The sequence below is a fragment of the Lasioglossum baleicum genome, chromosome 16, assembly GCF_051020765.1.
Source record: "Lasioglossum baleicum chromosome 16, iyLasBale1, whole genome shotgun sequence".
Taxonomy (NCBI): Eukaryota; Metazoa; Arthropoda; class Insecta; order Hymenoptera; family Halictidae; genus Lasioglossum; species Lasioglossum baleicum.
In genome coordinates this window covers 9,348,530-9,372,229 of record NC_134944.1, presented here as the reverse complement: position 1 = coordinate 9,372,229, position 23,700 = coordinate 9,348,530, and the positions used below count along the sequence as shown (strand labels likewise).

The 23,700-nt window shown below is 46.5% G+C and overlaps 1 protein-coding gene and 1 long non-coding RNA gene across 3 annotated transcripts; one reads left to right on the top strand and one right to left on the bottom strand.

Annotated features, from left to right (window-relative positions):
- Positions 1–324: 324 nt before the first annotated feature.
- On the bottom strand, positions 325–23,411 carry Bark (C-type lectin domain-containing protein bark beetle). The gene is made up of 27 exons (XM_076440689.1): positions 22,591–23,411; positions 21,772–22,249; positions 17,222–17,391; positions 15,641–15,834; positions 15,369–15,543; positions 14,670–14,839; positions 13,753–13,991; positions 13,430–13,679; positions 12,970–13,355; positions 11,573–12,225; positions 11,052–11,505; positions 10,070–10,891; positions 9,736–9,981; positions 7,762–8,702; positions 7,201–7,658; positions 6,938–7,134; positions 5,932–6,330; positions 5,565–5,842; positions 5,056–5,309; positions 4,770–4,981; positions 4,564–4,688; positions 4,262–4,492; positions 4,071–4,196; positions 3,741–3,999; positions 3,396–3,597; positions 3,088–3,335; positions 325–2,676 (listed from the first exon to the last, which is right to left on the bottom strand). The coding sequence occupies exons 2-27, from the start codon at positions 22,090–22,092 to the stop codon at positions 1,882–1,884; spliced, it is 8,805 nt and encodes a 2,934-aa protein (XP_076296804.1). The 5' UTR covers positions 22,093–22,249; positions 22,591–23,411; the 3' UTR covers positions 325–1,881.
- On the top strand, positions 17,385–22,109 carry LOC143217043 (uncharacterized). Of its 2 annotated transcripts, none has more exons than XR_013010709.1 (3): positions 17,385–18,117; positions 20,476–20,721; positions 21,334–22,109. It is a non-coding gene; the product is annotated as an uncharacterized LOC143217043 (long non-coding RNA). The 2 variants fall into 2 exon arrangements; XR_013010708.1 differs by having other exon boundaries at positions 17,385–20,068.
- Positions 23,412–23,700: the final 289 nt, after the last annotated feature.

The following is a 23,700-nucleotide window of genomic DNA, read 5'->3' as shown; positions in this document are numbered from 1 at the left end:
ATTCCTGTATTTTCTCATTTTTTAAGTTTAACTGGGCTAATTGTTTTCCAATTTGGCTTCTAGAGCTATCCATAATTTCTTCATCTCTTTTTTCCAACGTTTGTTCAAATGGTTTTTATATATATTTAATTTTGCATTGAAATATTTTCGTAGAACAGCTGCATCCAATCAAAGTAAAACAATAAAATCAAGCTGGAAGCTTGTATCCTTTAATTACCATTTTCTTGAAGATGATAATTACACTTATTATCAGACGATCATCCGGTGATTTATCGACGAGAGTGTACATACGCATACATGTCGAAATAAATAATTACGAACACATTAGTTTTTCGGATTGATGCGATTCGTTTATTAGCTTCGTCGCGGACAATTTACAATTTAAAAGTACGGACGTGTTAAGAATAAAAAAAGAAACAACAATTTCGAAGTTTCTTCCGACTTGTGAAAACGTATAAATATATTTCTATATGTATAAAGATATTCGCAATTCGTATATTAAATTAAAATAATAATCGTCACAGATCGAACAGTCCTTCTTTGGAAGAATAAATTCGCAGTAGAACACACGCGTTCGTTGAGCCATTGTTCCCTGATAAAAATCGTGCCCAACTACTCTTACGATTCACCTCTAACAACGATATATAAAAAGTTGTCATACGAAATTGCGTTATTGCGTCGTAGACAAGCAAAGTTATTGCGAGCCTGAAGAGGCACTGTCGATTGCATGGTGAGCTTATAAATTATGGACGGATAATCTGTTACAATATGTATAATGTGTCTAATCAAGGCGCTTGGTGAGATCACCTACATCAAGGAAAGCTAGATCTATCGCAACCGCGTTATGCAATAACTTAATCCGCGTAGATATAGTTTTCCCCAATCGACTAAATATGTAAGCTATACTCTAACGAGTCATCTACGCAGGCCAGACGAAGTCCTGCATCTATCACGACACGAGTACAGCTCACAAAACGCATATTCCTCGCTAGTTTTGGCAGTGGTAACACCACACATTTGTGACAAACATCTCGAATCTCCTCGGCCGGAGTAAAAGACGAATATATTTCTCTACGACTACGCGAACTTTCAAGAATATAAATTATGCGATTCGAATTACTCGTTCGTGCGCGCACCAGACTTGCTCTACAGTGTTCCCTCGATACTTGTCCAAAACACGACCAGGGATGCTATTCTTCTTTGTTATTGGTAGACCGCGGATCTTTATGCAAAATCAAATATTTTTCCATGAATCGCAAGATACAGGAGCTGAGTGAACATTTATTTTCCTCATTAACAATTTTAATATGTTGAAAATAATATGTTGACATTCTTCGATCCTTTGAGTTAGTTTTAAATTGCACCTACCCATTTTTCCGATAAATGCATCAAATCCGCAGTCTAGTTATTGGCATTCTGGAACAATTAAAGTCCAGACATTTGGGACATTTATCGAGAAAACACTGTCTAACGCAGCACTCGTTCTCCGATGTGGTTTGCTGTACACGTTACTCGAAATAAGTCTCCCTAGTCTAACGCGATACATTCGCGGTGTACACTATATCCTACATAATTAGGTACAACTTGCAGATATGCTCGATTATACTTGTCAAGAAAATCTCACATTGGCATTGCACACGGCAGGCGAACAAGGAGATCCAGTTACCAAGAACAATAACTCGCTTATAATCGCGCGAGGAAGAACCATAATGAACATCGGAGTCTTGGCAATGTATTATTGCACTGATTGTCCTCTTTATGGTCCGCTGCCTTAAGTGTAGAACTCGGTGGGTCTGTTTAAGTTATGTTCGTGCGTGGTGTCCGAGTTGGCTCAGCGGTACATTTACATGCCTGTCTTTTAGGCGTCCCTTAAAGCAGAGTTCACATAGCTGTTTCAAGGGGTTGGCTCTTACTCCTCGCGGTAGCGGACAGTTGCGTCAATTCCGTGGGTTCGTTGACGAGGAACGAGTCCAGATTGGTCTCCAGCAGCACCTCGCTCTTCGACCTGAGCGGTTTCTCTTCGCCGCTGTCCAGATTGGTCTCTAGCAGCGCTTCGCTTCTGGGTCTAGCTTCGTCGTAATGCTGATAGGGATGAGGAGGTATAGGCGGATTAAAATCTGCCGCGTATTCGGGCACGGGTTCCGACGCCTGGCTGGGTGTCAACGGAGCGTTGTCGTAGCTGCGGCCGACTTCGTAGTCGATCGGCCCGTACGCAGCTGACGCTTCGATGTCTCGCTTCAATTCGCTGATCGAGTCCGTCAGAACCAGACTCGAGTGCAGCGGCAGAGTGGACGTGTTGTTCAAGTACGAGCTCTCGTGAGTGGCATCGGCGACAGGGGTCTCGTCTGTGGTCGTCTCGGTGTTAGATTCGACGGGCCAGTCGTTGGCACTTCTCGAAGTGAAGGTGGAATGATTGCGGAACCCTTCGTTGCGATAGGTCAGGTCGAACGCCGGGTTGCTACCGCTCTGAGGGACTCCGTACTTCTGAGCGGTGCTCTTGAAGTCGCTGGTGCTGGGCGAGTACCGTGGATTGTGGGTCTCGTACACGTCGTAGCTCTGGTTGTCCTCCATCGAGGAATTCAACTGGGACTTGTCCATCGAGTCTATGCTTCCGCCGTTCAGCATCCTCTTGTAGTCCAGGGACTTGGAGTTCAAGGTGTCCGTAGAGTGCTTGGTCTGGAAACGGAAGAGTAACATATTTTAGCATGCGTAGGAAACTCGAGAAGGAAACAGAAAAGAAAGTAGCGGAGCTATAAGCTTCTCGGAGCTTCAGCTTTTCGGAGCTTCAAGCCTCTCGGAGCTTCTCGAAGCAAGTTGTAGACGGCCACGCAGGGCAGCGACACGAGGGGAGCGCGCGAAAAGTCGAATTAAAGGGGTAGACTCTTCAGGACTCTGGTTTCTCCAAGACTCATTTCCCGATAATACAAAGATGGGGTTTTCCAGTAGTCAAAAGCGCGGGATAAAAGATCAATCTAGACCGCAATTTCCGTCGCGCTTAGGTCGCAACTTTACTGTATTATTTCTCCTGCGAATAAAGTCGTGGCTGCGCTGGGCTGAGCTAGACTAGATGAAACGTTGTAGGCGTACCGTGATAGGTTTGCGACGATAGGCGAGCTCGGTGAACCCAGAGGTAGAGCCGACCGATCTCAAAGAATGCAACGACTGTCTGATGGAGTTTCGCCTCTCCAATCGCTCGATGTTCCTCTTCTTCGACTTGGACACCCACAGAGCAATGGCTGCCGTTAGCAACGCTAGAGCAACACCGGCTGCTCCTAGCACGGCCACAGCCACGATGTCTTTCCTCCAAGATAGAGGATCGATGTTCACTTTGGGATCTACAACGGTATAGCGTTATTAAAACTGTCTCCCTGTGTACGTTCGATCGAATAACCCACCAATTTCGCAAATGAACGGACTCGGCTGAGCACAGTGGTCGATCTCGATGGTCTGATAAGTGAAAGTCGTGCACTGATCCACTCTGTCCAGTTGCTGGACCCAAGCGCGATCCGAGAAATCGTAGCGGTCCTGTTGCCTCCGCAGGAATTGCCATAACTCCAGATAGTCGCCCATGACGAACGGCATCGACGCGTTCACCGACTGAATACGATAACGTTCTAAGTCAGCGTTTAGCTTCGTACAGGCCTGAACATTTCGCCGAACGTTGAAATGTTCAGGCCTGTACGAAGCTTTAGAATTCCAACATAGTTCCCGGTTGGTGCGACGATGATCTTTCAACTCACTCTGCAAAAATCTCGGGCGCTGAAGAAGTCCATGGGAGCACCGATGTAGATGTAACAGGTGTCGCCTACGAGGTTCCAAGCTGGCGGACACTTGCCGTTCAGAACGGATTTGTTGCTCATGTGGAAAGGCTGGTAATCAACTTTGAGCAGCTCGGGGGAGTCCCCTTGGTCTCTGATCCTGCCAGCCACCGGTAGAGACTCGTTGTAGCCCCACCAGTTGTGTCTAGCGTCCACGTGAGCCCTCCACATCTCTAATTGCCTGTAGAATCGAACGTGGTACGTTTAATTGCTGTTTCCAACAACTGGAACGACGCGTGGAACGATACAAACTGAGATCGGTTCGTGGTGAGCATCTCGTAGTCGTTGTCCGGGTTGAAGAACACGTTGTCGACGTACTGCTGACCGGGAGTACCGGCCACTATCGTGCTGCGTCCGTTGCGGTCCACCGCGTAATTTCTGAAACATTGTTTGATAAACAATTCGAAATATTCCACGGGAAAGGTTCGTCGAAAGGAACCAACTTGTAGAATCCGTTGTGAGACGTGCTCTGGTAGATGGGTAGTCTAACTCGTTCGAACCCTGAGATCTCTAGAAGATGTGCACCGAGATTCGCGTGTAGGTAATTCAGCGTCATGTTGCTGACTACTTGCTTCAGAACAATATTATTGTCGTACGGGGCGTTGTTCTTCGTAAAATAGTTCCTGAAGATGGTGACCTCTTGGTACGGGCTGCTCTGACGACCTTCCACGTATCTGAAACGAAAGGTAAGCTGTTAGTATTCGCACGACACGCGAGTTTCACGGTTTTACTCGTTTCCACGCACAGTGCAGGTTTATTAAAGTTCTCCGCGAACAGATTGTTGTGTATCCATCCCTTCAGAGAGGTCGCCGAGCCTCTGGAATCGGCGCGTATCGAGAGACCGCCTTGATTTTGCCGGACCAGATTGTTCTGAAAAGGTAATTGATCGGAACCATGATCGAACAGTGTTACAGTTAGAAAATTTGTTTAGTATCGTTTAGTCGAACTGACCCTGAAGAACAAGGACTGGGTGTTCTGCACATCCAACCAGAGGGCGGATTTACAAGTGGAAAAGTTCCCGTAGAGTTTCTCGCAGTTGTTCGTGAACTGGTTGCGCTCCAGAGTCATTATCGCGTTGACTTCGCCGGCGCTGGCGTACTTGATCGCTCCCTCGCGGCAGTGCGATATAGCTGAGTAAGATATGTTGTGCTGGACGTCGCGGTCTGTATCAGAAATCAAAGGACATTAGAATCGTACGATCGTCGATTAACCGGTAGCCATTGTGGCGGCTACTCACTGAATCCAATGGCAGAGATGGGCAGAGTGACTACTTCCGCGATGAAGCCGTGCACGCTGCTCGCACCGTTGGCAAATAGTCTTATACTGAGGCTGGGTCCCTGCGTTTTGAACAGCTTCTTCTCGTCCGGGCTGTTCGCTTCCAGGTGACCTATGCTCGTGGCAGTGACGTTGTAGATATCTCCGTCGTACAGAGTAATGCGGTCCACGCGACCGGGCTTTCCGGTGGAGTTGAAAAGGTTGAACTGCAGAAGCCTGCGGAAGCGACAGAACTGTTGGCGAGGTTGCTACTCTCGAGCATGGTACGCTCCGTACCTAACAAGTTGTCTCCTGTCAGGAATTCGAAAGGAATGCGGCAGCAAGCCGCCGGATTGGGTCATTCCATTCGTGCTTTCGGTTCTAGCCGAATTATTGGCTGAAGTGTGTGACAACGAAGTGTGTGTCTCGAGGGACAACTTGCGAGGCACGGAGGGTACACGAGAGAGAGAAAGCGTTTCCTTTCGAACAAACCTAAAACCAAATGGCTTGGCCCTGTAGGCGCTGCGGAAGATCTTGACGCAGTTCACCGGATGATTGTCGTACTTGTAATACACGATCACCCGTTCCTCCAGCGTGATCTCCTTGGCAGTATCGCAGATGTCGATCATACTGAACAAGTGGTAGGGAATGTTCAAGTCCTTGATAGGCGTGAACGAGCTCTCGTCGGCTTCGCGACCCTCTCCCGTGATCGAGAGCACGTTCACGCCGTTTCCGAGCACGTTGTCCACGGTATTGAACAGCAGTTCCACCTAGAAACACAGTATGATCGAATTACATTGAAACGTAACTTATTCATACGACGCTGATACAGGAATGAAAGCAAAGCTCGACGGCTAACCGTGTGAGTCGGCGATATCACGTTGATGCCGTGAAAAGCGCTGCGGGTGACGTTGATGTGCGTGATCGTCGGTGACTTCATGATCGTTTGCAGAGCGGCCGCTTTCTCGTAATGCAGAATTCCGGCTCCCGTGATGTTGACGTGCTTCAACACGGACTCGACGCGTCTGATCGTCTCGTGAGTGACGACGTCGTGGATACGGTGCTCGTACAAATGATGCTCGAACTCGCTGTTGGCTACGCGTATGCCACCCCAGTAGTCGTGGGCATCGTCCAGATTGCGTTTCCCGCAACTGATGAACACGAACTGGCTGTCCCAGGGACATTCGTGCCGGTGACCATACAGTTGGCCGTTCAACCTGATTTGGCAGTCTTCGAGCTTCTCCTCCTTGCCGGTGCACTACGGTAAACAAAGCGCTTTAGGATTCAAGAATTTCTTGGAAGGCAATTTCTTTGCCTCCTTCTTTTCCTTTTTCTTGGGTCCGTCCGAATTCTTTTCGATCCGTGTACTATTCGCGGATCCTTCAGAGGGTAGACGGGAGTCTAACCTCACTCTAACCTCACTTTAACCTCTCTCTAAACCACGGTGTATTATAGTATTATCCTTCAGAGGGTAGACGAGAGTCTAACCTCTTTTCAGTAGTCAAAAACGCCAGATAAAAGACCAATCTAATTGTAAGCCGCGATCGCTTTCAAAAGTCTTATTTTTGCGTTTACGAGACGTAATACGCATTATTCGACAGCATGTAGCTGTTGCAACTTTATGAAAATAGCTACATGCGAGCTTTATTCTTCCGAACAACGCAAATTACGCCTTGTAAACGTAAATATGGACTTTTGAGGGCGATCGCGGCCTAGATTATTCTTTTATCTAGCGCTTTTCACTACTGAGAAACCTCATCTTTGAATCATCGAGAAATGAGAAGGCGCATCACGCACCCTTGCAACCCTAGAAACGAGTCTGCCCCCTTAAATTCGTATTACACAGTTCGATCTCTAGTGTGTACCTGCAGTGGTTCGGGCCAGGACCAAACGCGAATCAGAGAGCCAGGGTGCAGCTCGTATCTGCGGTCATAGGACACGTAAACATTGAGCGTGTCGTGGCCCAATTGGCGACAGACCACTTGCGCGTTCCTCTCGGTGAACCTACTGTCGCACAAGGGTATCCATTGCAAGGTTGTCTTGTTGAAGAACTCCAAGAACCCTGCGAAAATATTTGAAGAAAGATTTAAGAGAATGCGGACACGCGCGAACAACTCGTTTCGTTTACCTTCATTGTACAAGGAAGAGCATCTTCCATCTTTGCACAGGCGTATAGTCTCCTCCGACATGGAGACAACGTTCCCGGACATCGTAGTCGGCCGCGGGGTCTCTGTCTCGTTGCGTTCCATCGGCTTCATGACAATCTCGTGGCCAGGCACACCTACAGCCTTCAAAGTGCCCAAGACCAGGATCCCAACGTTCGGAGCGAACTCCATGACCACGTTTGGATAAATGTGCAACGTGGCTTCCGGCATCACCGTGATGTCCGACCTCACCACGTACGGCCTGTCCCTCGCTTGTATGGACAAGTTCTCCACTATACGACCGCCCAAATTGTCCAGGTCCATTTCCCTGGCGACCTGCCAAGAAGCGGAGACGGAGGAGTCGAACGCGTCGCTGGTCAGGAAGGGCCTGTAGTTGGCAACCGCGTGGTCGTTCCAGTCGTCGAAGTCGAATATTCTTTTCCTGAAAATTGTCAACGTCGTTGAAACCTTTTCCCCTTGCGAAGAAGGACCACGTTGAGGTCCATCTACTCGGGCAAAGGTACTAGTTCTAATTTAATTGTTACCTTATATCACCGTCATCGGGAGTCCCCCACCAGTTCTCAGTGACGTCCACTTCGTTGTTGATCTTGGCCGTCCTGATGCCAGCCAGCAGCTCGTAGTCGAGCGAGTTCTGGCCGAACAAGTTCCTGTTGATCCGCACCTTCTGAATACCGTGGAATCCAACCACATAACTCGGACTATCATCGGTGCGACGAGGCCCCATGACAGCCAGATCGTAGCTGTTCCGTTTAATCTCATTGTAATTGAACCGAGCGTCCACGTCCCCTAAGATCTCCGACTGACTGACCGCTCTGAACTCCACCATGTAGACTCCGGTGTTGCTCTCGATCCGATTGTTGTCAATCTTCATCTTCTTCTCCATACCGCGAACGGAGATCAGCCCGGTTTTGCATCGGTTCTTCTCGAATCGATTGTGGGACATGTTGAACGTGGCGTAATGCCCGTCCACCACGAACCCGAACTGGTCGTTGTTCCTCCAGGTGTTGTTGCCGAAGTACAAGCTGTGCGTAAAGTTCTCGTTGTACTGCCACACGTCCGGCAACAGCACCTCGAACCCACCCCGTTCGTTTCGCTCGACGGTGCTGTCCTGCATGATCCAGTGGAATAGGTTGTTCGAGTATCTCGCGTCCCGGCTGAACTGATATATCCCTTTCCCGTTGTCGGTGATCAGACTGTCGTTGATGTGGATCGAGATCTCGGATAAATTGCTTCGGTAGATGTTCCAATACGGCGAGTGCACGTAGATAGCCTCCTCCTGATTGTGGGAGATCTCACAACCGACCAGTTTGATCGACTCGTTCGCCTTCCGCAGGAAGTGGTCGCCGATCTCGTCCAGGTACCTGTTGTAGTACGACGCGAGGATGCCTCGCTTGTTGTTCCTGATCTTGGAGTTTGCGACTAGAAGCGTGGGGATCGGTCCTCTCACCACTCTGCTCTTGATGTCCTGCGAACAAACGGACGAGATTCATTTATTTACTTTCAAGTTGTTTTATTTGATGAGGTAATCTCGTTTCCATTTCTTGAGAATGTGGAGATGGGGGTTTTCAGAAGTCCAAACCGTTAGATAAAAGATCGACTGAAAAACCCCATCGCATGCATTATCGAGATCCTGGAAACGAGACTATCCCATGGGTGTGGGTCCTTGGTTAACCTTGGTCGAGCGAGAGTTTGGTGGCACACTCACACACCGCTAGACACTGTATACGTACACGAGGCTGCAAGGGTTCCGTAAATAACAACTCACACGTCTCGCTAACGCACATTTACCCCTACGTAGTCACAATCGCTAGATAAAAGACCCACCAATTGCGGAAGACTCCAAAAATGGCCTACTTTTGCGTCTTCGAGGCGTAATTTTCATTATTCGGCAGCATGTACCGGAGTTCGACAAATATTGGGCTGCGCGACAGTGCTGCCACTGTCAAGACACATACATTTTCTTAAATACCGAGAGATTTAGGGTTCTTATAGAAAAAAATGTGGTCATCTGCATATTCAGGGACACATACAATGTCAATCCAACCTTTATTATGTTAAACTATACGTGTTTAAACACACAAGTTGAAATTTACGAAGTACATCCCTAAACGGAGGGTTTCGGCACAAGTATCAGTTCCATGGCATTTTTAGCTACGACCGCTAGTGTATTTCTGAATTTTTACTCACTGTTTTACCGATTCAGTCACTGTATCGGTAAAATATCTCCGGTACATGCTGCCGAATAATGAAAATTACGCCTCGAAGACGCAAAAGTAGGCCATTTTTGAAGTCTTCCGCAATTGGTGGGTCTTTTATCTAGCGATTGTGACTACGTAGGGGCCCCAAATGTGCGTTAGCGAGACGTGAGTTGTTATTTACGGAACCCTTGCAACCTCGTGTACGTATACAGTATCTAGCGGTGTGTGAGTGTGCCACCACACTCTCGTTCGACCAAGGTCAAATTCGGTCCGTCACTCGCTGGGAGCTTTCGCGAGTACCTGCACCGGGGCCCGAAGAGCTGTCAGGACCATCACCGCTCCGCCGAGAGCGTCGGTCCCGCTGTCGTACTCCAGCATCACCATGAACGAGCTGGACGTTACAGGGAACACAGCCAGGTCCCTTCTCAGGTCCCAGACATCTCGGCTAGGATCAACGTACTGCGAGTCGTACACGACGATTTGTTCGCTGCTGCGATTCTCGATCGGATTCAGAAGCTGAATGCCGATCACGTAACCCGGCCTGCACTGTGAACACCATAGAACTTGGCGTAACAACATTTCCTGCGAGCACAATGTATACGTATAGCAAAGTGTTATTCGTGCGTGCGCTTACTCTGATGTTGACGCTTCGTCTGACACGCTCTCCGCTAACTTCAACCGTGATCATGTACTTGGTCTCCTCGTTGGCCAACTCTATCGACCCCGCCACCTGGTACGGCAACACGATTGGATTGTACCAGGAATCGACCGTGTCCGGCATACGCAAGAACCAACCAGCGAATTCTCTTTGTTGGACAGCCGAGAGCGCCGGGTTGTGTCTTATCCCGGCTACCTTGTTGTTCTCCATTCTGGAGTTAACGATCTCCATGCCCAGCTGTTTGAAGCTGATACCGCTGCCGCCGTTCTGCGAGAACTCGCTGTTTCTCACGGTGTTGATAGCATCCACGGAATATATATCCGAATAGAGGACGCCCAAGCCGTCCTGCAGATTGTCGATCACTCTCACGTTGTCCAACGAGTGCTTCGCGAAGTCGATCTGCAGAGCCGGCTTGAACGAATTGGTGGCATAGTCGAGCAAGCCTGCTTTCTCTATGGTCACGAATTGCAGGTCGCTTCTCTGAGCCAAAGGACCCAATCTCAGACCGGCCCAAGCCGCTTCCGAGCATCGGACCCCGACGTCGTTGTCATGGGTGCAGGAATTCTCGAAATTCTGCCGAGTCTCCGCGCGACACTTGGAGATATCGTTGTCATCCTCCATGCACCTGACGTTGCTGAGAACGATGTCTTCGTTGATACCCGCGTTCGGGATCTGGGACCGCTCCAGCAACCAGTTGCCCGGGTCCAGAGTCAGACCGAGTTGATGGCAGACCAAGGCTGCGTCCCGGATCGTCCAGCCGTAGTTGCAGACGGTGCCCCATCTGTCCCCAATTTTCACCTTGACGAATAAACGGTTGGATTAGCATCGACGAGTTTAATAGGGGTGTGTCAATTTGACACCGAGGGACAGATTCAGTTCGTGAAACGAGGAACGCGGATGAGGGTTGATTGAATTACAATAGAAAGAGAAGGGACTGTTGTCCTTGAATAATAGGCACCTGTAATCTACCCTCTAGATTGCTCTTGCCCCCGAGCAGTCGCACGGGTGGCTCCATCTCATTCGTTTCTATCGGCCCCCCATTCGCCATTGTGTCATTGTCGGGATCCATGAAGACCTCCTCTTTCAATGTGAACAAAATATCGCTCGGTCGTTTTCCACGGGCATCCAGTCTGCCGGCAACCATCATTCCTACAGCCGGAGGGAACCGCAACGTCACGCCAGGATGAAGAATCAACTTTCCTCCCGGACGTACGTTGATGTCACGCTCGACTATGTACTCCCCTGCGTTCAACAACTCCTGACCGTCCACTTCACCGCCTACCAATGTTGTTCCAGGTGTGACGAACCGAGGAACGAACGACGGATTCGAGATGATTGTGTTGGCGCCTGGATTGCTGCTGTGCAACAAGTACGGCAAGTACTCGATCTTCGCCAAGTTGTACCGGTCTTTCCTGCAAGGTAAATCATTTTGATTGACAGACATTCCGGAAGAGAACTGCGAGAACAATGAAAACTCACCTGTGAAATAGCCTCTCGTATATTTTGTTCTCTTCCGCGAATCCAAGCCAATTATACGTGCAATTGATGATTTTCGATTGGTCTTCCAGGTGAGAGCCGATCTCGTACGTGGACTCTGGATTGTGCAGAATGTTCCTGAACACGTGGACGTTGCCAGACGAAACAACGACAACCGCTGCCACCCGGGAACGCGGTATCAATCTCGACCTAGCTACGTTCCCGTTAGCGTACAGCTCGCGGACACGATTGTCGCGCAAGAAATTTCTCGTGAACAATAACTTCTGCCGGACGCTGTACGGCGAGAGACCGATGTTTGCTACGAAGGAGCCACGGTTCGAGTAAAATTCGTTGTGTTTCACCGTGATTGAGGCGAGCAGAACGTTGAACTCCTCGTACAGAGGATTCTTGATCAGTATGCAGCCGCTACCCTGCTCTCTGAAGTGATTGTACTCGATGGTCCCGACCAAGTTCAACGCAGGACTCAGTTTAATGCCGAGTTTGGCGTTCTGCACGAACGAATTGTGGCCAATTTGGAGTCTCAGCAGCCCCTCGTTCTGCCTCCAACTGGACTCCACCTGCAGAGCCGTCTCCGCGCTGCTGTTGAACCAATTACCGGTCACGTTCACGTAAGTATTGCCAGTCGCGTTGCCAACCTGCAATGGTATCGTATTGTTATCATCGATGCTGGTTTTGGAACAGCTGGATTAGTGCTGTGACAGGTATCCCGAAATTTGGGGTCAGGTATTTTCCCCTGAAATGAAATCAAATTTTAAAAATCTACATACAGTAGCTCACAAAAGTTTAAGACCGCTCTAAAGAAGACGATAACTTTTTTAATATTGTACTATACGATTTGTACTTTTTTGGTAAGCTAGAGCAATTAATTTACTAAAGGATGTGAAAAGAAATTTTTTCAAAAATTGCAATTGATCGGAATTGTTGAGAAAATACTAAAAGTTGATTTTTTAACTTTTTTATGTGGGCCTATATTGAAAATTTAAAAAATACGTTTTGTAGATCTGTGTCAATTAAACATACGTCAAAATCGGTCGACGTTGCAATGAGCCACAAACGTTTAAAGATGGTAAAAATTGCAGATTTTTACGATTTATTGCCGAAAATCAATATAGGCCCACATGAAAAAGTTAAAAAATCAACTTTTAGTATTTTTTCAACAATTCCGATCAATTACAATTTTTGAAAAAATTTCTTTTCACATCCTTTAGTAAATTAATTGCTCTAGCTTACCAAAAAAGTACAAATCGTATAGTACAATATTAAAAAAGTTATCGTCTTCTTTAGAGCGGTCTTAAACTTTTGTCCACTACTGTATATCAAGAGAAGAAAACAATGATGATTGAAGAAAGCCCGCCCCTAATTAGTACCATTACACTCACAAGAACGCCGATGTCCTTGTTCCTGAATATTTGCGAATATTCCACCACGGTGGTCTGATTGAAGTTGATGTACTCGGTGGTGGAGCTGTCGTTCAACCACACAGCGAACCCGTAACCCTGATTGGAAGAGATGCTGGTTCGCGAAACGTTACGGTTGCCACCCGTGTGAGTGATGTTGACGCCATCTCCAACGTTGAAGGATATGCGGCTGCCGGTGATGTTCACATCCGCGGCACCGCCCAACACGTGTACACCGGCCACGTGTTTGTTGCTCGACACAGAAGTCTCGTGGATGTGTAAACCCGATCGCAATCTCTCCACCGCGATTCCTCTTCCATTGTTGCTGGCGATCACGCTTCCGGTTACGTTCAGATCGTACGTTTTCTCTGAAAGCAGCGGATCAATCGATCAAGCAAGAACTACATTCGAAAAGCGAACGAATCGTCGTTAAAAGACTCACGGTAGCCCGACATCAATCGCACGAAAACGAGCGTGTTGGTGCGAGGCTCGGCGATGAACTTGACATACAAATTTTGCCGAGTCGTCGACACGCTTTGCGGCAACGTGCCATTCTTTACTCTCACTCTAGCTAGCAATTTCTCCGCGCTGCTGTTGCCGTCGTAAACCTCGACGGTCGCGCTGTCGTTCTTGTCGGTCTTCATTTGCAGAAAGTGCATCGTCAGGACGTGTCCTGGTCGCGTGAACATGTGCTGCAACATGTGTAGAAGGTACATGTTAGCGTAACGACTTGATTAGGGTGTCGCGAGTACAGGGGACACGTACTTGCGGGCAAACTTTCTTATTGGGCGTGTATTTGCTCTGCTCCATGGAGATTATAACAGGAAACGTTTGACTGGCCGTCGTCGGGAACGTGCACAGATCGAACACCTCCGTGCGATCCAATTTGTCGTCAGGCCTCTCGTCGAAGTGAACGTACTTGATCCCGTCGGCGCCGTTCTCCAGCACGGAACAGTCAATGATGTGCGCCATTCCCGATGAACTGTTCACGTAAATTCCGTATCCTGTCAACAAGAAATTAGACACGTGTAAGAAGAAGGTGCTCTTCCATACGAGTAGGGTTTCCACGTGTCAGGAAACAGTTTCCATGATGTCTAGTAGCCCTTTGATCTTCGGAGCATCGCTATCTCTAGTATCATCGTATACACTCCCGTCCATAAGTCGCCGGACACTTATTCAAAGTTGGATTCAGACGATTTTTTACTTACTAGCTTTAGTACTTACTATGGTCCTCTAGAGTAGAGAACATGTAAATCAAATCTGACCAAAATATCCTATATTTTCTAAAATTTTAATTGTTATTCTTATATTTTCTAATCTTTTAAGTTTAAGTGGGGCAATTGTTTTCCAATTTGACTTCTAGAGCTGTTCATAATCATCCCACAATTTCTTATCCAACTAAAATAAAACAATAAAATCAAGCTGAAAGCTTGTACTCTTTAATTACCATTTCGTTGAATAATCATCCCACAATTTCTCAATCTCTTTTTTCCGACATTTATTCAAACAGTATATGTATATTTTCAAGTTTTCATTAAAATATTATCGTATAATAGCTGCATCTAATCAAGATGAAACAATCAAATCAAGCTGGAAGCTTGTACTCTTTAATTACCATTTTCTTGAAGATAATTAATAAGTGTCCGGTGACGTATGGACGGGAGTGTCTACATCATCGTTACCTCTATTGTTCTGAACGGTACAATTGTTTATGACGACAGGTGCGTTCGGCGTGGTGATATTAATCCCGGTGAAGGCTGCGTGAAGCACCGAAATCGACTCCATCTGCGGCGGGACACCTTCCACATCGATCGCGGCGGTAACATTATACTCCCGGCCGGTTCCCGCGTGCCTTTTAACCAAGTAAAACATTAGTTACAGACGTCGCAGACATGTTACAGTGAGTCCTCGACTTACGCGGATTCTTAGAAGCGAAACAGAAAACCAATTTCGAACTGTGAACTTCGTTTTTTGATTGCAGGAACGAAGATAAGTGTTTGCTTGTGTACAGCGTAAGCATTCAGCTATTTATCAGTGATAAGTAAATAGACTGCATTTACAGCAAAACTGAGTAAATGAAATTCAAAATTGTTGAATAATTTTAAAAATTGAAGATGTCAGTACATGATTTCTCGTTTGTATTTCTTGCCAATGATGCAGACAATTTTTATTTTGCATAAAGATTCGCAGCCTAGTGATGAGTTTTCCACTAACATAGTTTATGGTTTATTTGAATTTTCCTTTCGAATTTATATTAATAACCTTCCGAAGGTGGCGCTCAGGCACTATTCGACTTACAATTAGACGGAAAGCGCTGGAACGAATTAACCGCGTAAGTCGAGGACTCACTGTACTCGATTACTCAAGAAGACTGTTCTCACTCTATCACCACGTTCCGCAGTATCGACTTAGATTTTCGCACGTAAATAGTATTCTCCAGGATCAGAGGATTATCGTAGAGCGCATCCTCGAAGCGAATTCCTCTCCAGTGTTTGATCGCCTTTGTGGCTCCGTCGTGGCGAGGCGCGCACGCGATTCCGAGATCAGGATGGTAATCTGCAATCACAGGAACACACGCGAGGCTCTAATATCTTCCGGGATAGCCGAGAATCGGTCCGAGCCGGCCGCGAGTCGTAAAGCGTGAAGGGTTTACCGCAAACGCCTCCGCCGAGTTGTCTGTCGGACCACCTCTCGCAATTCATCAGAGAATTCTCGGTGCCCCTGCAACCAGGTTGCTCGTAAAGGAGTCTCGGTTTCGTCGGCCATTGTCTGTCCATCCAAGACCACCATCGTCCTCCTTGGAAGCCGAGCTGCCTGCACGCTGTCTCCAGATCGGCTCGAGTCCAGCTGAGTGGACGACAGAGAATAGAGAATTAGAATCATTGTTCGCAAGTAAATTCCCTAGTGGCATTTGTGGTTGGCATTTTGTTGGGTCGTCGTTGCAATCTTAAATCGTATACATTGTGTACTTACAGACCCGGCAGAGAGGTGTAGAATATGCAAGGAACGACAAAACCGTGATACAAATATTTATATCTTTTCAGAAGTAACTACTTTATACTTAAAAGTCACAAATATTTTGTTCGTACTATTCTGTCTTTTTAAATAAAGTAAGTTGTGAGGAAATAAATACAGATTTCATATTACCAACGTCTACATGTCGATAGCGGGATTCGAACCAATAACCTGCTGATTAACAGTACCTTCACGCTGCGCCCTCGGCCACTCATCTCCTTTTATCAACGTCTACATCGAGATTGACTCTTTCCGAATTATAATTGACAAAATGAATTAGCACTATTTGAAATAATAAGAGTAAAGTAAAAATGAACGAGTAATTTATACAATATCATACGTAAAAATTTCTTGTGGATTAACCAACTATAATAACGTTGTATATTCGTTAATCGCAAGAAATTTTCGTGGTGACCCCTATGTTTGGGGTTTGTAAACAAAGCCACCAACCATATACAGTGACTCCCACTAATATTCGGACACTCTTAAAAACACCGTAACTTTTCAAATATTGGACTATGCGATTTTAACTTTTTTGGAAAGCTAGAGCAATTAGTTTACTACAGGATGTGAAAAGAAATTTTTTCGAAAATTGCAATTGGTCGGAATTGTAGAGAAAATACTAAGTGTTGCATTTTACAACTTTTTTATATGCGGGCCTATATTGAAATTTTGAAAAATATGTTTTGTAGATCTGTGTGGGTTATATGCATTGTGAAAGTTTCATCGAAATCGGTTGATGCGGGGAAAAATGACTGTCATTGAAAGGGGAAAGAATTCTTAGATTTACTGCTGTTATAGGCCGAGAATCGTGAAAATCTGCAATTTTTACCAGCTTTACACGCTTGTAGCTCATTGCAACATCGACCGATTTTGATGAAATTTTCAGGATATGTTTAATTGAAACAGATCTACGAAACGTATTTTTTAAATTTTCAATATAGACCCACATAAAAAAGTTGTATCAATCTTTTAGTATTTTCTCTACAATTCCGACCAATTGCAATTTTCGAAAAAATTTCTTTTCACATCCTGTAGTGAACTAAGTGCTCTAGCTTCCGAAAAAGGTTTGAATCGTATAGACCAATATTAAAAAGATTATCGCGTTTTTTAGAGCGTTCGAATATTAATGGGAGTCACTGTACCAACCAACTCCCAATCGTTGGCCAACCATAAATGCTACTATGCTTAGAATTTCGAAAATTCGTCGAGTCAGTACTTTCTCGAGTTGGTGCAAACGGCTCGCCACTCGTCTCGATGGAAAAACTCCAGTCGGCCTTCGAAGGGGGTCGGTCCATCGCTGAGACGTATCGTCGGCGGTGGCTCGACGGGATGCAGTTGGTTGTTCGCCTCGGAGGCTGTCAGCAGGATCGGCGCTTCCGGTTCCCCCTGAAATTGCGACAGCGCGCTGCAGCTATAATACATAGATTGAACCGTGACCCCGCGAGATCGACAACCCGTTGCACGCCGAAGTCGGCGCGCGGTATCGCTCCGCCCCGCCTTGAACCGTTTCTCCGCCCATGCGATTCATGCGTATCGGAGCGCATCTCCAAGGGGCCACTACCGTTGTGAGTTGCAAGCCTCAAGGGCCACGAGTTGAACATCCTTGCCCCACGGTGACCATCAAACGGAATTAATCGCGAGCCGGTCGACGATACGGCCATCCTGATTCTCCCTCGCGAGGAAGAAGCTTTCGTCTCGTCTCGTCTCGAGTATAAGCGGATTAGCCGGGTCGGAGGTTAACAGTTCGGGCCAAGAACCGTCGTTTGATCCGTGACCCGAACTCCGAACGCACCGCGCAGCGGAGGCGGCGCGCACAGAGCTGATTCATTCGTTCACGGCTTTTACACTGCACACGTTCTTCGCATCCCGTTCTTAATCAAACCATTAGCCGACTCCTGGCCGGAGGGCTTTCGCTCAGGCCACCGATTAGAAAATTCCCCCCACAGTTCGAGTGGATTACTTCCAATCAACTTAACCCCTGACAAAGCTAACCTCTCCTCCCTGTAACTCGATTCCAAAGTGGCGACAGCGATCTCGGATCGGGCACCCCAGAACTCGACCCCATTTTCAAACTGTTCGAGCGTTTCCCAGTGGAGTCTACAGAAAGGGCTAGTAAGCAATTTGCTTTGGATTTCGTATGAACTTGGTGCCAAACTTTGCAAGCAAATACATACATCGGTATTCCCTGCCCTCGTTATAGAGGGCAGGTCGGTTGCACTAGGAGCGATCATAACCTCGCTTTCAGTGTAAATATCGGGCAAAATCGTTATTGATATTGAAATTATTTCCCTTCTAAATGTAAAAGTAAAATAAATATTTGCTAGTGTAGTCGACACCTTTGTTCATGCTCGAAATACTAATTTTCAAGCTTTGAGATTGTAAGTCCTATTACGCGAGTGATCAAATGTGAAATTGATTTGAACTTTGTGCGGTTCATAGTATAATATCTGCTCTACGGAATACATTTATTAATCTCTCTATTTATATATATCTCTCTCTCTCTCTCATTTTAATCTCTCTACATTTAATCTCGGAATGTACCGACAGATTTTGGTCGGCAGTTTCACAGTCCAGGCACAAAAACGACCGCGTTTTACCTGCAAACATTTGGTCATAATTTTCTCGAGGCAGATTACGCTGTCTGGGCCGTCGCGCCTTCGTTTTCCGCGCATTCTGCGCTCCTCTGAAAATAGCTTTTGTATCTGGATTCAAGGCGCAGTCCGGCGCTTAACTATCGGGGTGTTAATGACACCTGTCGCTGTGTGCATCGGTGCGTGTGTACACGCGCATCACGGGGGGTTGGGGTCGGGGGGCCAGGACACAGAGAGCACGATCGTACGTTACCGCAACGTGCCGCGAATAAAGCAACAATCATCGGCGACCGGGTTGCGTGTTTCTGGAATTTCCGGCGATTCGCTGTCCTTTCAGAGACACGCTTCGAAACCCTTTTGTGCGTTCTCTTCCACGGCGTCGCCGTTCAACGTTTTTCCTACGTTCCCGTCTCCCCCACCGTCGTCGCGTCGTCTCAACGAGCGGGAAGAAAGAAAACCAGCGGTGTCAATACATAGTCTGTTCTCACCGTGTGTTTACTTTCATTCGCGGCCTCGCGGAACGAACAACGGTACCGTGTTAATTATCTTGCAAATCGTGCAACCTTTTCTTTTTTCTCTCCATCGTACCCGACGCGATTCGACGGCGTTGCAAAGTACCGGCGGGTCTGGACGAGGGACTAAGTAGCGCGCGACGAGAGACCGAACGAGTTAAAGGGTATTCGAGAACCGGTGCGATTACGATTCCACCGGAAACGCAGGTTTAAAGGCAATATAGAATTACCCCGGCTACCTATTCTGTCCAGATGATATTTCACGGTAGAAAGCGGGAATCGAACACACGCTTCGGGGAATATTTATTTCTTTCGAATTCGAGTCCCATAGAATGAAACGCGGAAATTCGAGCGTAAAAATTTAGTTTTGTTTCCTGTTGACGACCTTGACAGAGGTCAAAGTGTGCTTCGTTAACACTTTTCCTACCGGAAGCCTATTAATAGGATTTTCAATAGTTGTGCTGTACCAAAAGAAAGCGTAGAAATTTTCTTTTACATTGCGATCTTAAATGAAACTATTGGATGACGTTATTGTGGGTGACTTGTCACCTCGCAATGAAAATTGCTGTTGCCATTGAAAGTTGCATTGAAAAGTGTTTAGCCATCTACCATAGATTTTTCAAAATTGTGCAATAATCACCGGTCGGTAATGTCGGTTCCTGATTTTTTATTTCACGATTATTGAGATTATAAAGATGCTTTCGTGTATTTCGTAGAGCAGATGTTATACTATGAACCGCACGAAGTCCAAATACATTCCACTTTTAATTACTCGCATGTAGCACTTACAATCTCAAAACTTGAAAATTCGCGTTTCAAGCATAAACGAAGGTGTCGTCTACCAAATATTCATTTCGCATTAAAGTAGTTATTTTATTGACTAAATAGTTACTTATGCTGGAGTCTAAAGTTCCATGTAACCAGTTATGTATGCAGAAAATGGTGCGCGAGTAACTGAAGGTTAATCTTCTTATTTTTTATAAGGAAACATGTATTACTGGCTACTTGTAAAGCTCAGAGGTTTAGTGTTGACACTAACTGTACCTCGACCGGACAAATGACCGCTTTCACATTATTTATTCTTTAATTATCAAAATTATAAAGCCGGTAATTATAAAGATGCTTCCATTCGCAATTATTCAATAAATTTCTTTATTCGAGCTAGTATTATTATAAAAATTGTGATAAATCGAGATAAATTCAGGCTTGTAATTTTTATAAAACTATTCACAATATCCGATACATTTTGTACCCGGTTAGCGTTAATTGGTTTAGCTTTACTCGAGTCTTAGAAATCAGATGCGTCAGGCCGTGGGCTAGATGCTGTCTTATCGCTTTTATCGGCACCATGGTGATATCGATTCCAGGGAAACTTTTAACTCTTCGTGATATCGGAACGGTGTATAGTCGCGAGGGAAACGATTGCGAAATTCTGAAACGACAATTAGGACATAAAAACCAGGCTTCCCGGCGAACTATCGTCGGAAAGAGAATCGTAAAACATTCCGAGAAGTTCAATTGCAACCGTCGCTGCTCTGGCATGCCCGTAGTATTCAACACGTGTACAATCGTACGTCTGGATGAGTCATTTCATTGAACGTTAGCATACACACGTAAGTATGTACCTCCAAAGACGCTCGCCTCGAGCCACGCGCAAAAAAGAAACATTTGGAAACGAAATCTGTACTTTGTCTGTACGACATCCTATTCTCTCCGCTCTAATTGCGCTGCTATTTGCTAGCTCGGGATTTATGACTGCTTTCTACTCAGTTTCGGTTACATTGTTCCTGGTCTTGGAATTCGGCGCTTAGAATCATTCTCGTACATATAGTTGGCCTTACTTAAAAGGTCCCTGTATATTACCAATAAACAAACAAATCTATGAAGCCGTCAGACTGATTCGAGTGCAACCAAAATATAAATACATATGTATATTGGGAATGGGAATAAGTTTCCGCCCTTTTGACAGATGTCGTTGTACTTAAGTACCGATCGCGTATTTTATGGAACGTAGTACATACATGTTTTTGAAAGGTCTGTAAGCTTCAAAACGCAGTTAGTGGCAATTGTTTCGAGCATGAACAGCAGTCAATTTTTCGCGTGAAAAATGTCGACTTTTGTTGCAAGTAAGCAGCATTTGCGGGAAGTCATGTTGCATTATTTTGTTTTAAAGAAAGGTGTTATATGTATATATATATATATATTTATTATATGTATATTTACAGGAACGATGCTCCATCAAATACAAGATTTCGACGTAAGGGGACAAAGATTGCGCAGGCGTGCCAAAAATTTCGAAGATACAGATTTGCCGGCATTACTTGATGGAAATCCACGTAAAACGCTTGCAGAACTGTCAATTGAATTAAACGTCGATCGATCTACTGTTTGGAAAACGTTTTCACGCTATGGGAATTGTTTATGGGATTCTTTTCAACAAAAAGGGGCGGAAACTTATTCCCATACCCAATACATACATACATAATACAGTCCATTCAGCCCTGCATCCAGTTAGGGTACGATCCTTCATAGTTCGTTGTGTTCAGAGATTTTTCGCAAGCGTTATTTACGTTCATTCGGGGAAAAGAAACTTCCAAGAACGATGTGCAATTTGTGTGAGTCACGAATTCCGCCCGGCGTGTTTCTCGTCAGTGGGTACTTACTTTCGCGGTGATTACGCCCCGAACGGTGATACCGATCATAGGACCGAACCGGACCTCAACGCCCGGCTCGATCAGCAGTTCGCCCTCGCGTTCGACGAACAGGTCCTCCCGGACCAGGTAAGGGCTCTTGGATCTTTCCAGCAGCCGTTGTCCCCTGACAATGTGACCGCCTCGTAGCTCCGTGAGTCCGCCGTTGGCATTGTTGTTGGTTGGATCGACGAAGGTCGGCTCGGTGTAATAAATCGACGACTGATCGTACCCTTCGTCTAACTGTCCACCGACGACCCCGAAGACGGTCAGAAACAGCCACGCAACGAGCATTTTCGTTCCACCCGCCTGTTCGTCGCGAGTCACTTGGTCACTGAACCAACCGTGCGCGAATCATGAATCGACGATCCTGGGCTCGTCGTTCTCGACGCTTCGTTGCCGTTGCCAGGCTTCGCGCACTCGAGTGACACTTGTTGCAACATTTAACCCTCTGCGGACGAAGATTTGTTGGAGATATGAAAATCAATATTTACCAAAGTCGTGAGTGCTGGGAAAAAAATGGATGATATACACTATAATACTTTATCGCGTACGCGATCACTTTATTTGTCTGCAACTTTACGAATTGAACCATGGAAAAATAGCGTAATCAGTTATGAAAAGGGTGAAGTTACTCGATCAGCGGCCAGAGCCTGTCTCGAGATTGATAACAGTGTTTGTACAGAGATAACTAGATCGGATCGAGCGATTTCAGATCGTTCTATGTATACTACACGATCATTCGTGATACGCTGTTGGAATGCGTCACCCGGTGATGCGATCGAGCCTTACACTTTCACTGAACGGTGATGACTATCGTCGATCTGCCCTACGAGCTCCTCGTAGAACTCCTAAGCTCCTAGAGTCCAGGTCTACCTCTAGATAAGGTTCGGAATCGAGAGCAGAAGTCAGATTGTGTCTCGCCCACGTTGTTCGATCGTTCGAGGACTTTGGTTCGGTTGTATGTCGGGAAGAACGTCGGTGATCCATCGATCACGCGGTGTCTGATTTTTCTACGGAACGGTCGGTGCTCGCACGCAGACGCAGACGCGGTTGTGCACTGTATTTTAAATTCGAGCGTTAACCTTTCCTCTCGGCGTAGCTGTTTCACGCGCGAGAGATCGCAGCTCGACTGTAGCGACTAGGCTGACTCTGCTGCGGTCTGCGCTGCTCCCGTTGCCATTGTCGTTGTTACGCTTCCATCGGAAGTCCTTCTTGCAACCACGATCGCTAAGACGCCGTTCATTTTCACGCGTAACCGTGTTGAATTCGTTTCGCCAGTAGATTCAAGATCGTTACGTCTGTTTAGACGCTCGCGAGAGACTCGGTCGAGGTTCTACAATCGGAGAACGTTCACTATGGTCGCTGGACCATTCCTCCGACGATCTACAACGGTCAACCAGACCCGCAACGGACAAAACAAACACGCGGATTCGCTGAAGCTGGAGGTAACTTCGATGAAGCTCCCGATGGCCACCTGGCGTCACGTTGGGCGCGGTTTCACTGGCTCGACTCGCGTCCCTGTCGTCTTTTGCCTTGCCTCGCTTCGTCCACGCTACCGTGGCTACCATCGGCCACTGCTATTGTACTGTACAGTGTACACTGTACGATGCCTGCTAACGCTGAAAGGTAAGGCGCGTCACGTGACAGATATACGTCACACAGGTTGTGAAACAGGTGAGTACGACCTGGGGAACCTGTCTCTCTCGTTAACGAACACGGAGATAGTCGCAGGTATAGTTCGAGCCGTCTCGTCTCTGTGTGCGCCTTACCATCTCCGATCGTTCGATCCCTATTGTGCAGAATCGTAAATCTGAAATGTATCAAAAATCAAAGTAATGGTAATGTATTTTATTGTCTCTATTATATGAATGAGAGCGAACCGAAATTTTGAAAGGTGAT

Excerpts from the sequence above, each read along its gene's own strand:
- Bark (XM_076440689.1), bottom strand. The coding sequence starts at position 22,092 with ATGCTCGTTGCGTGGCTGTTTCTGACCGTCTTCGGGGTCGTCGGTGGA. Across the intron at positions 10,892-11,051 it reads ATCTAGAGGGTAGATTACAG|GTGAAAATTGGGGACAGATG; the intron begins GTGCCTATTATT and ends TTATTCGTCAAG. Across the intron at positions 4,689-4,769 it reads CCCAGTCCTTGTTCTTCAGG|AACAATCTGGTCCGGCAAAA; the intron begins GTCAGTTCGACT and ends TTACCTTTTCAG.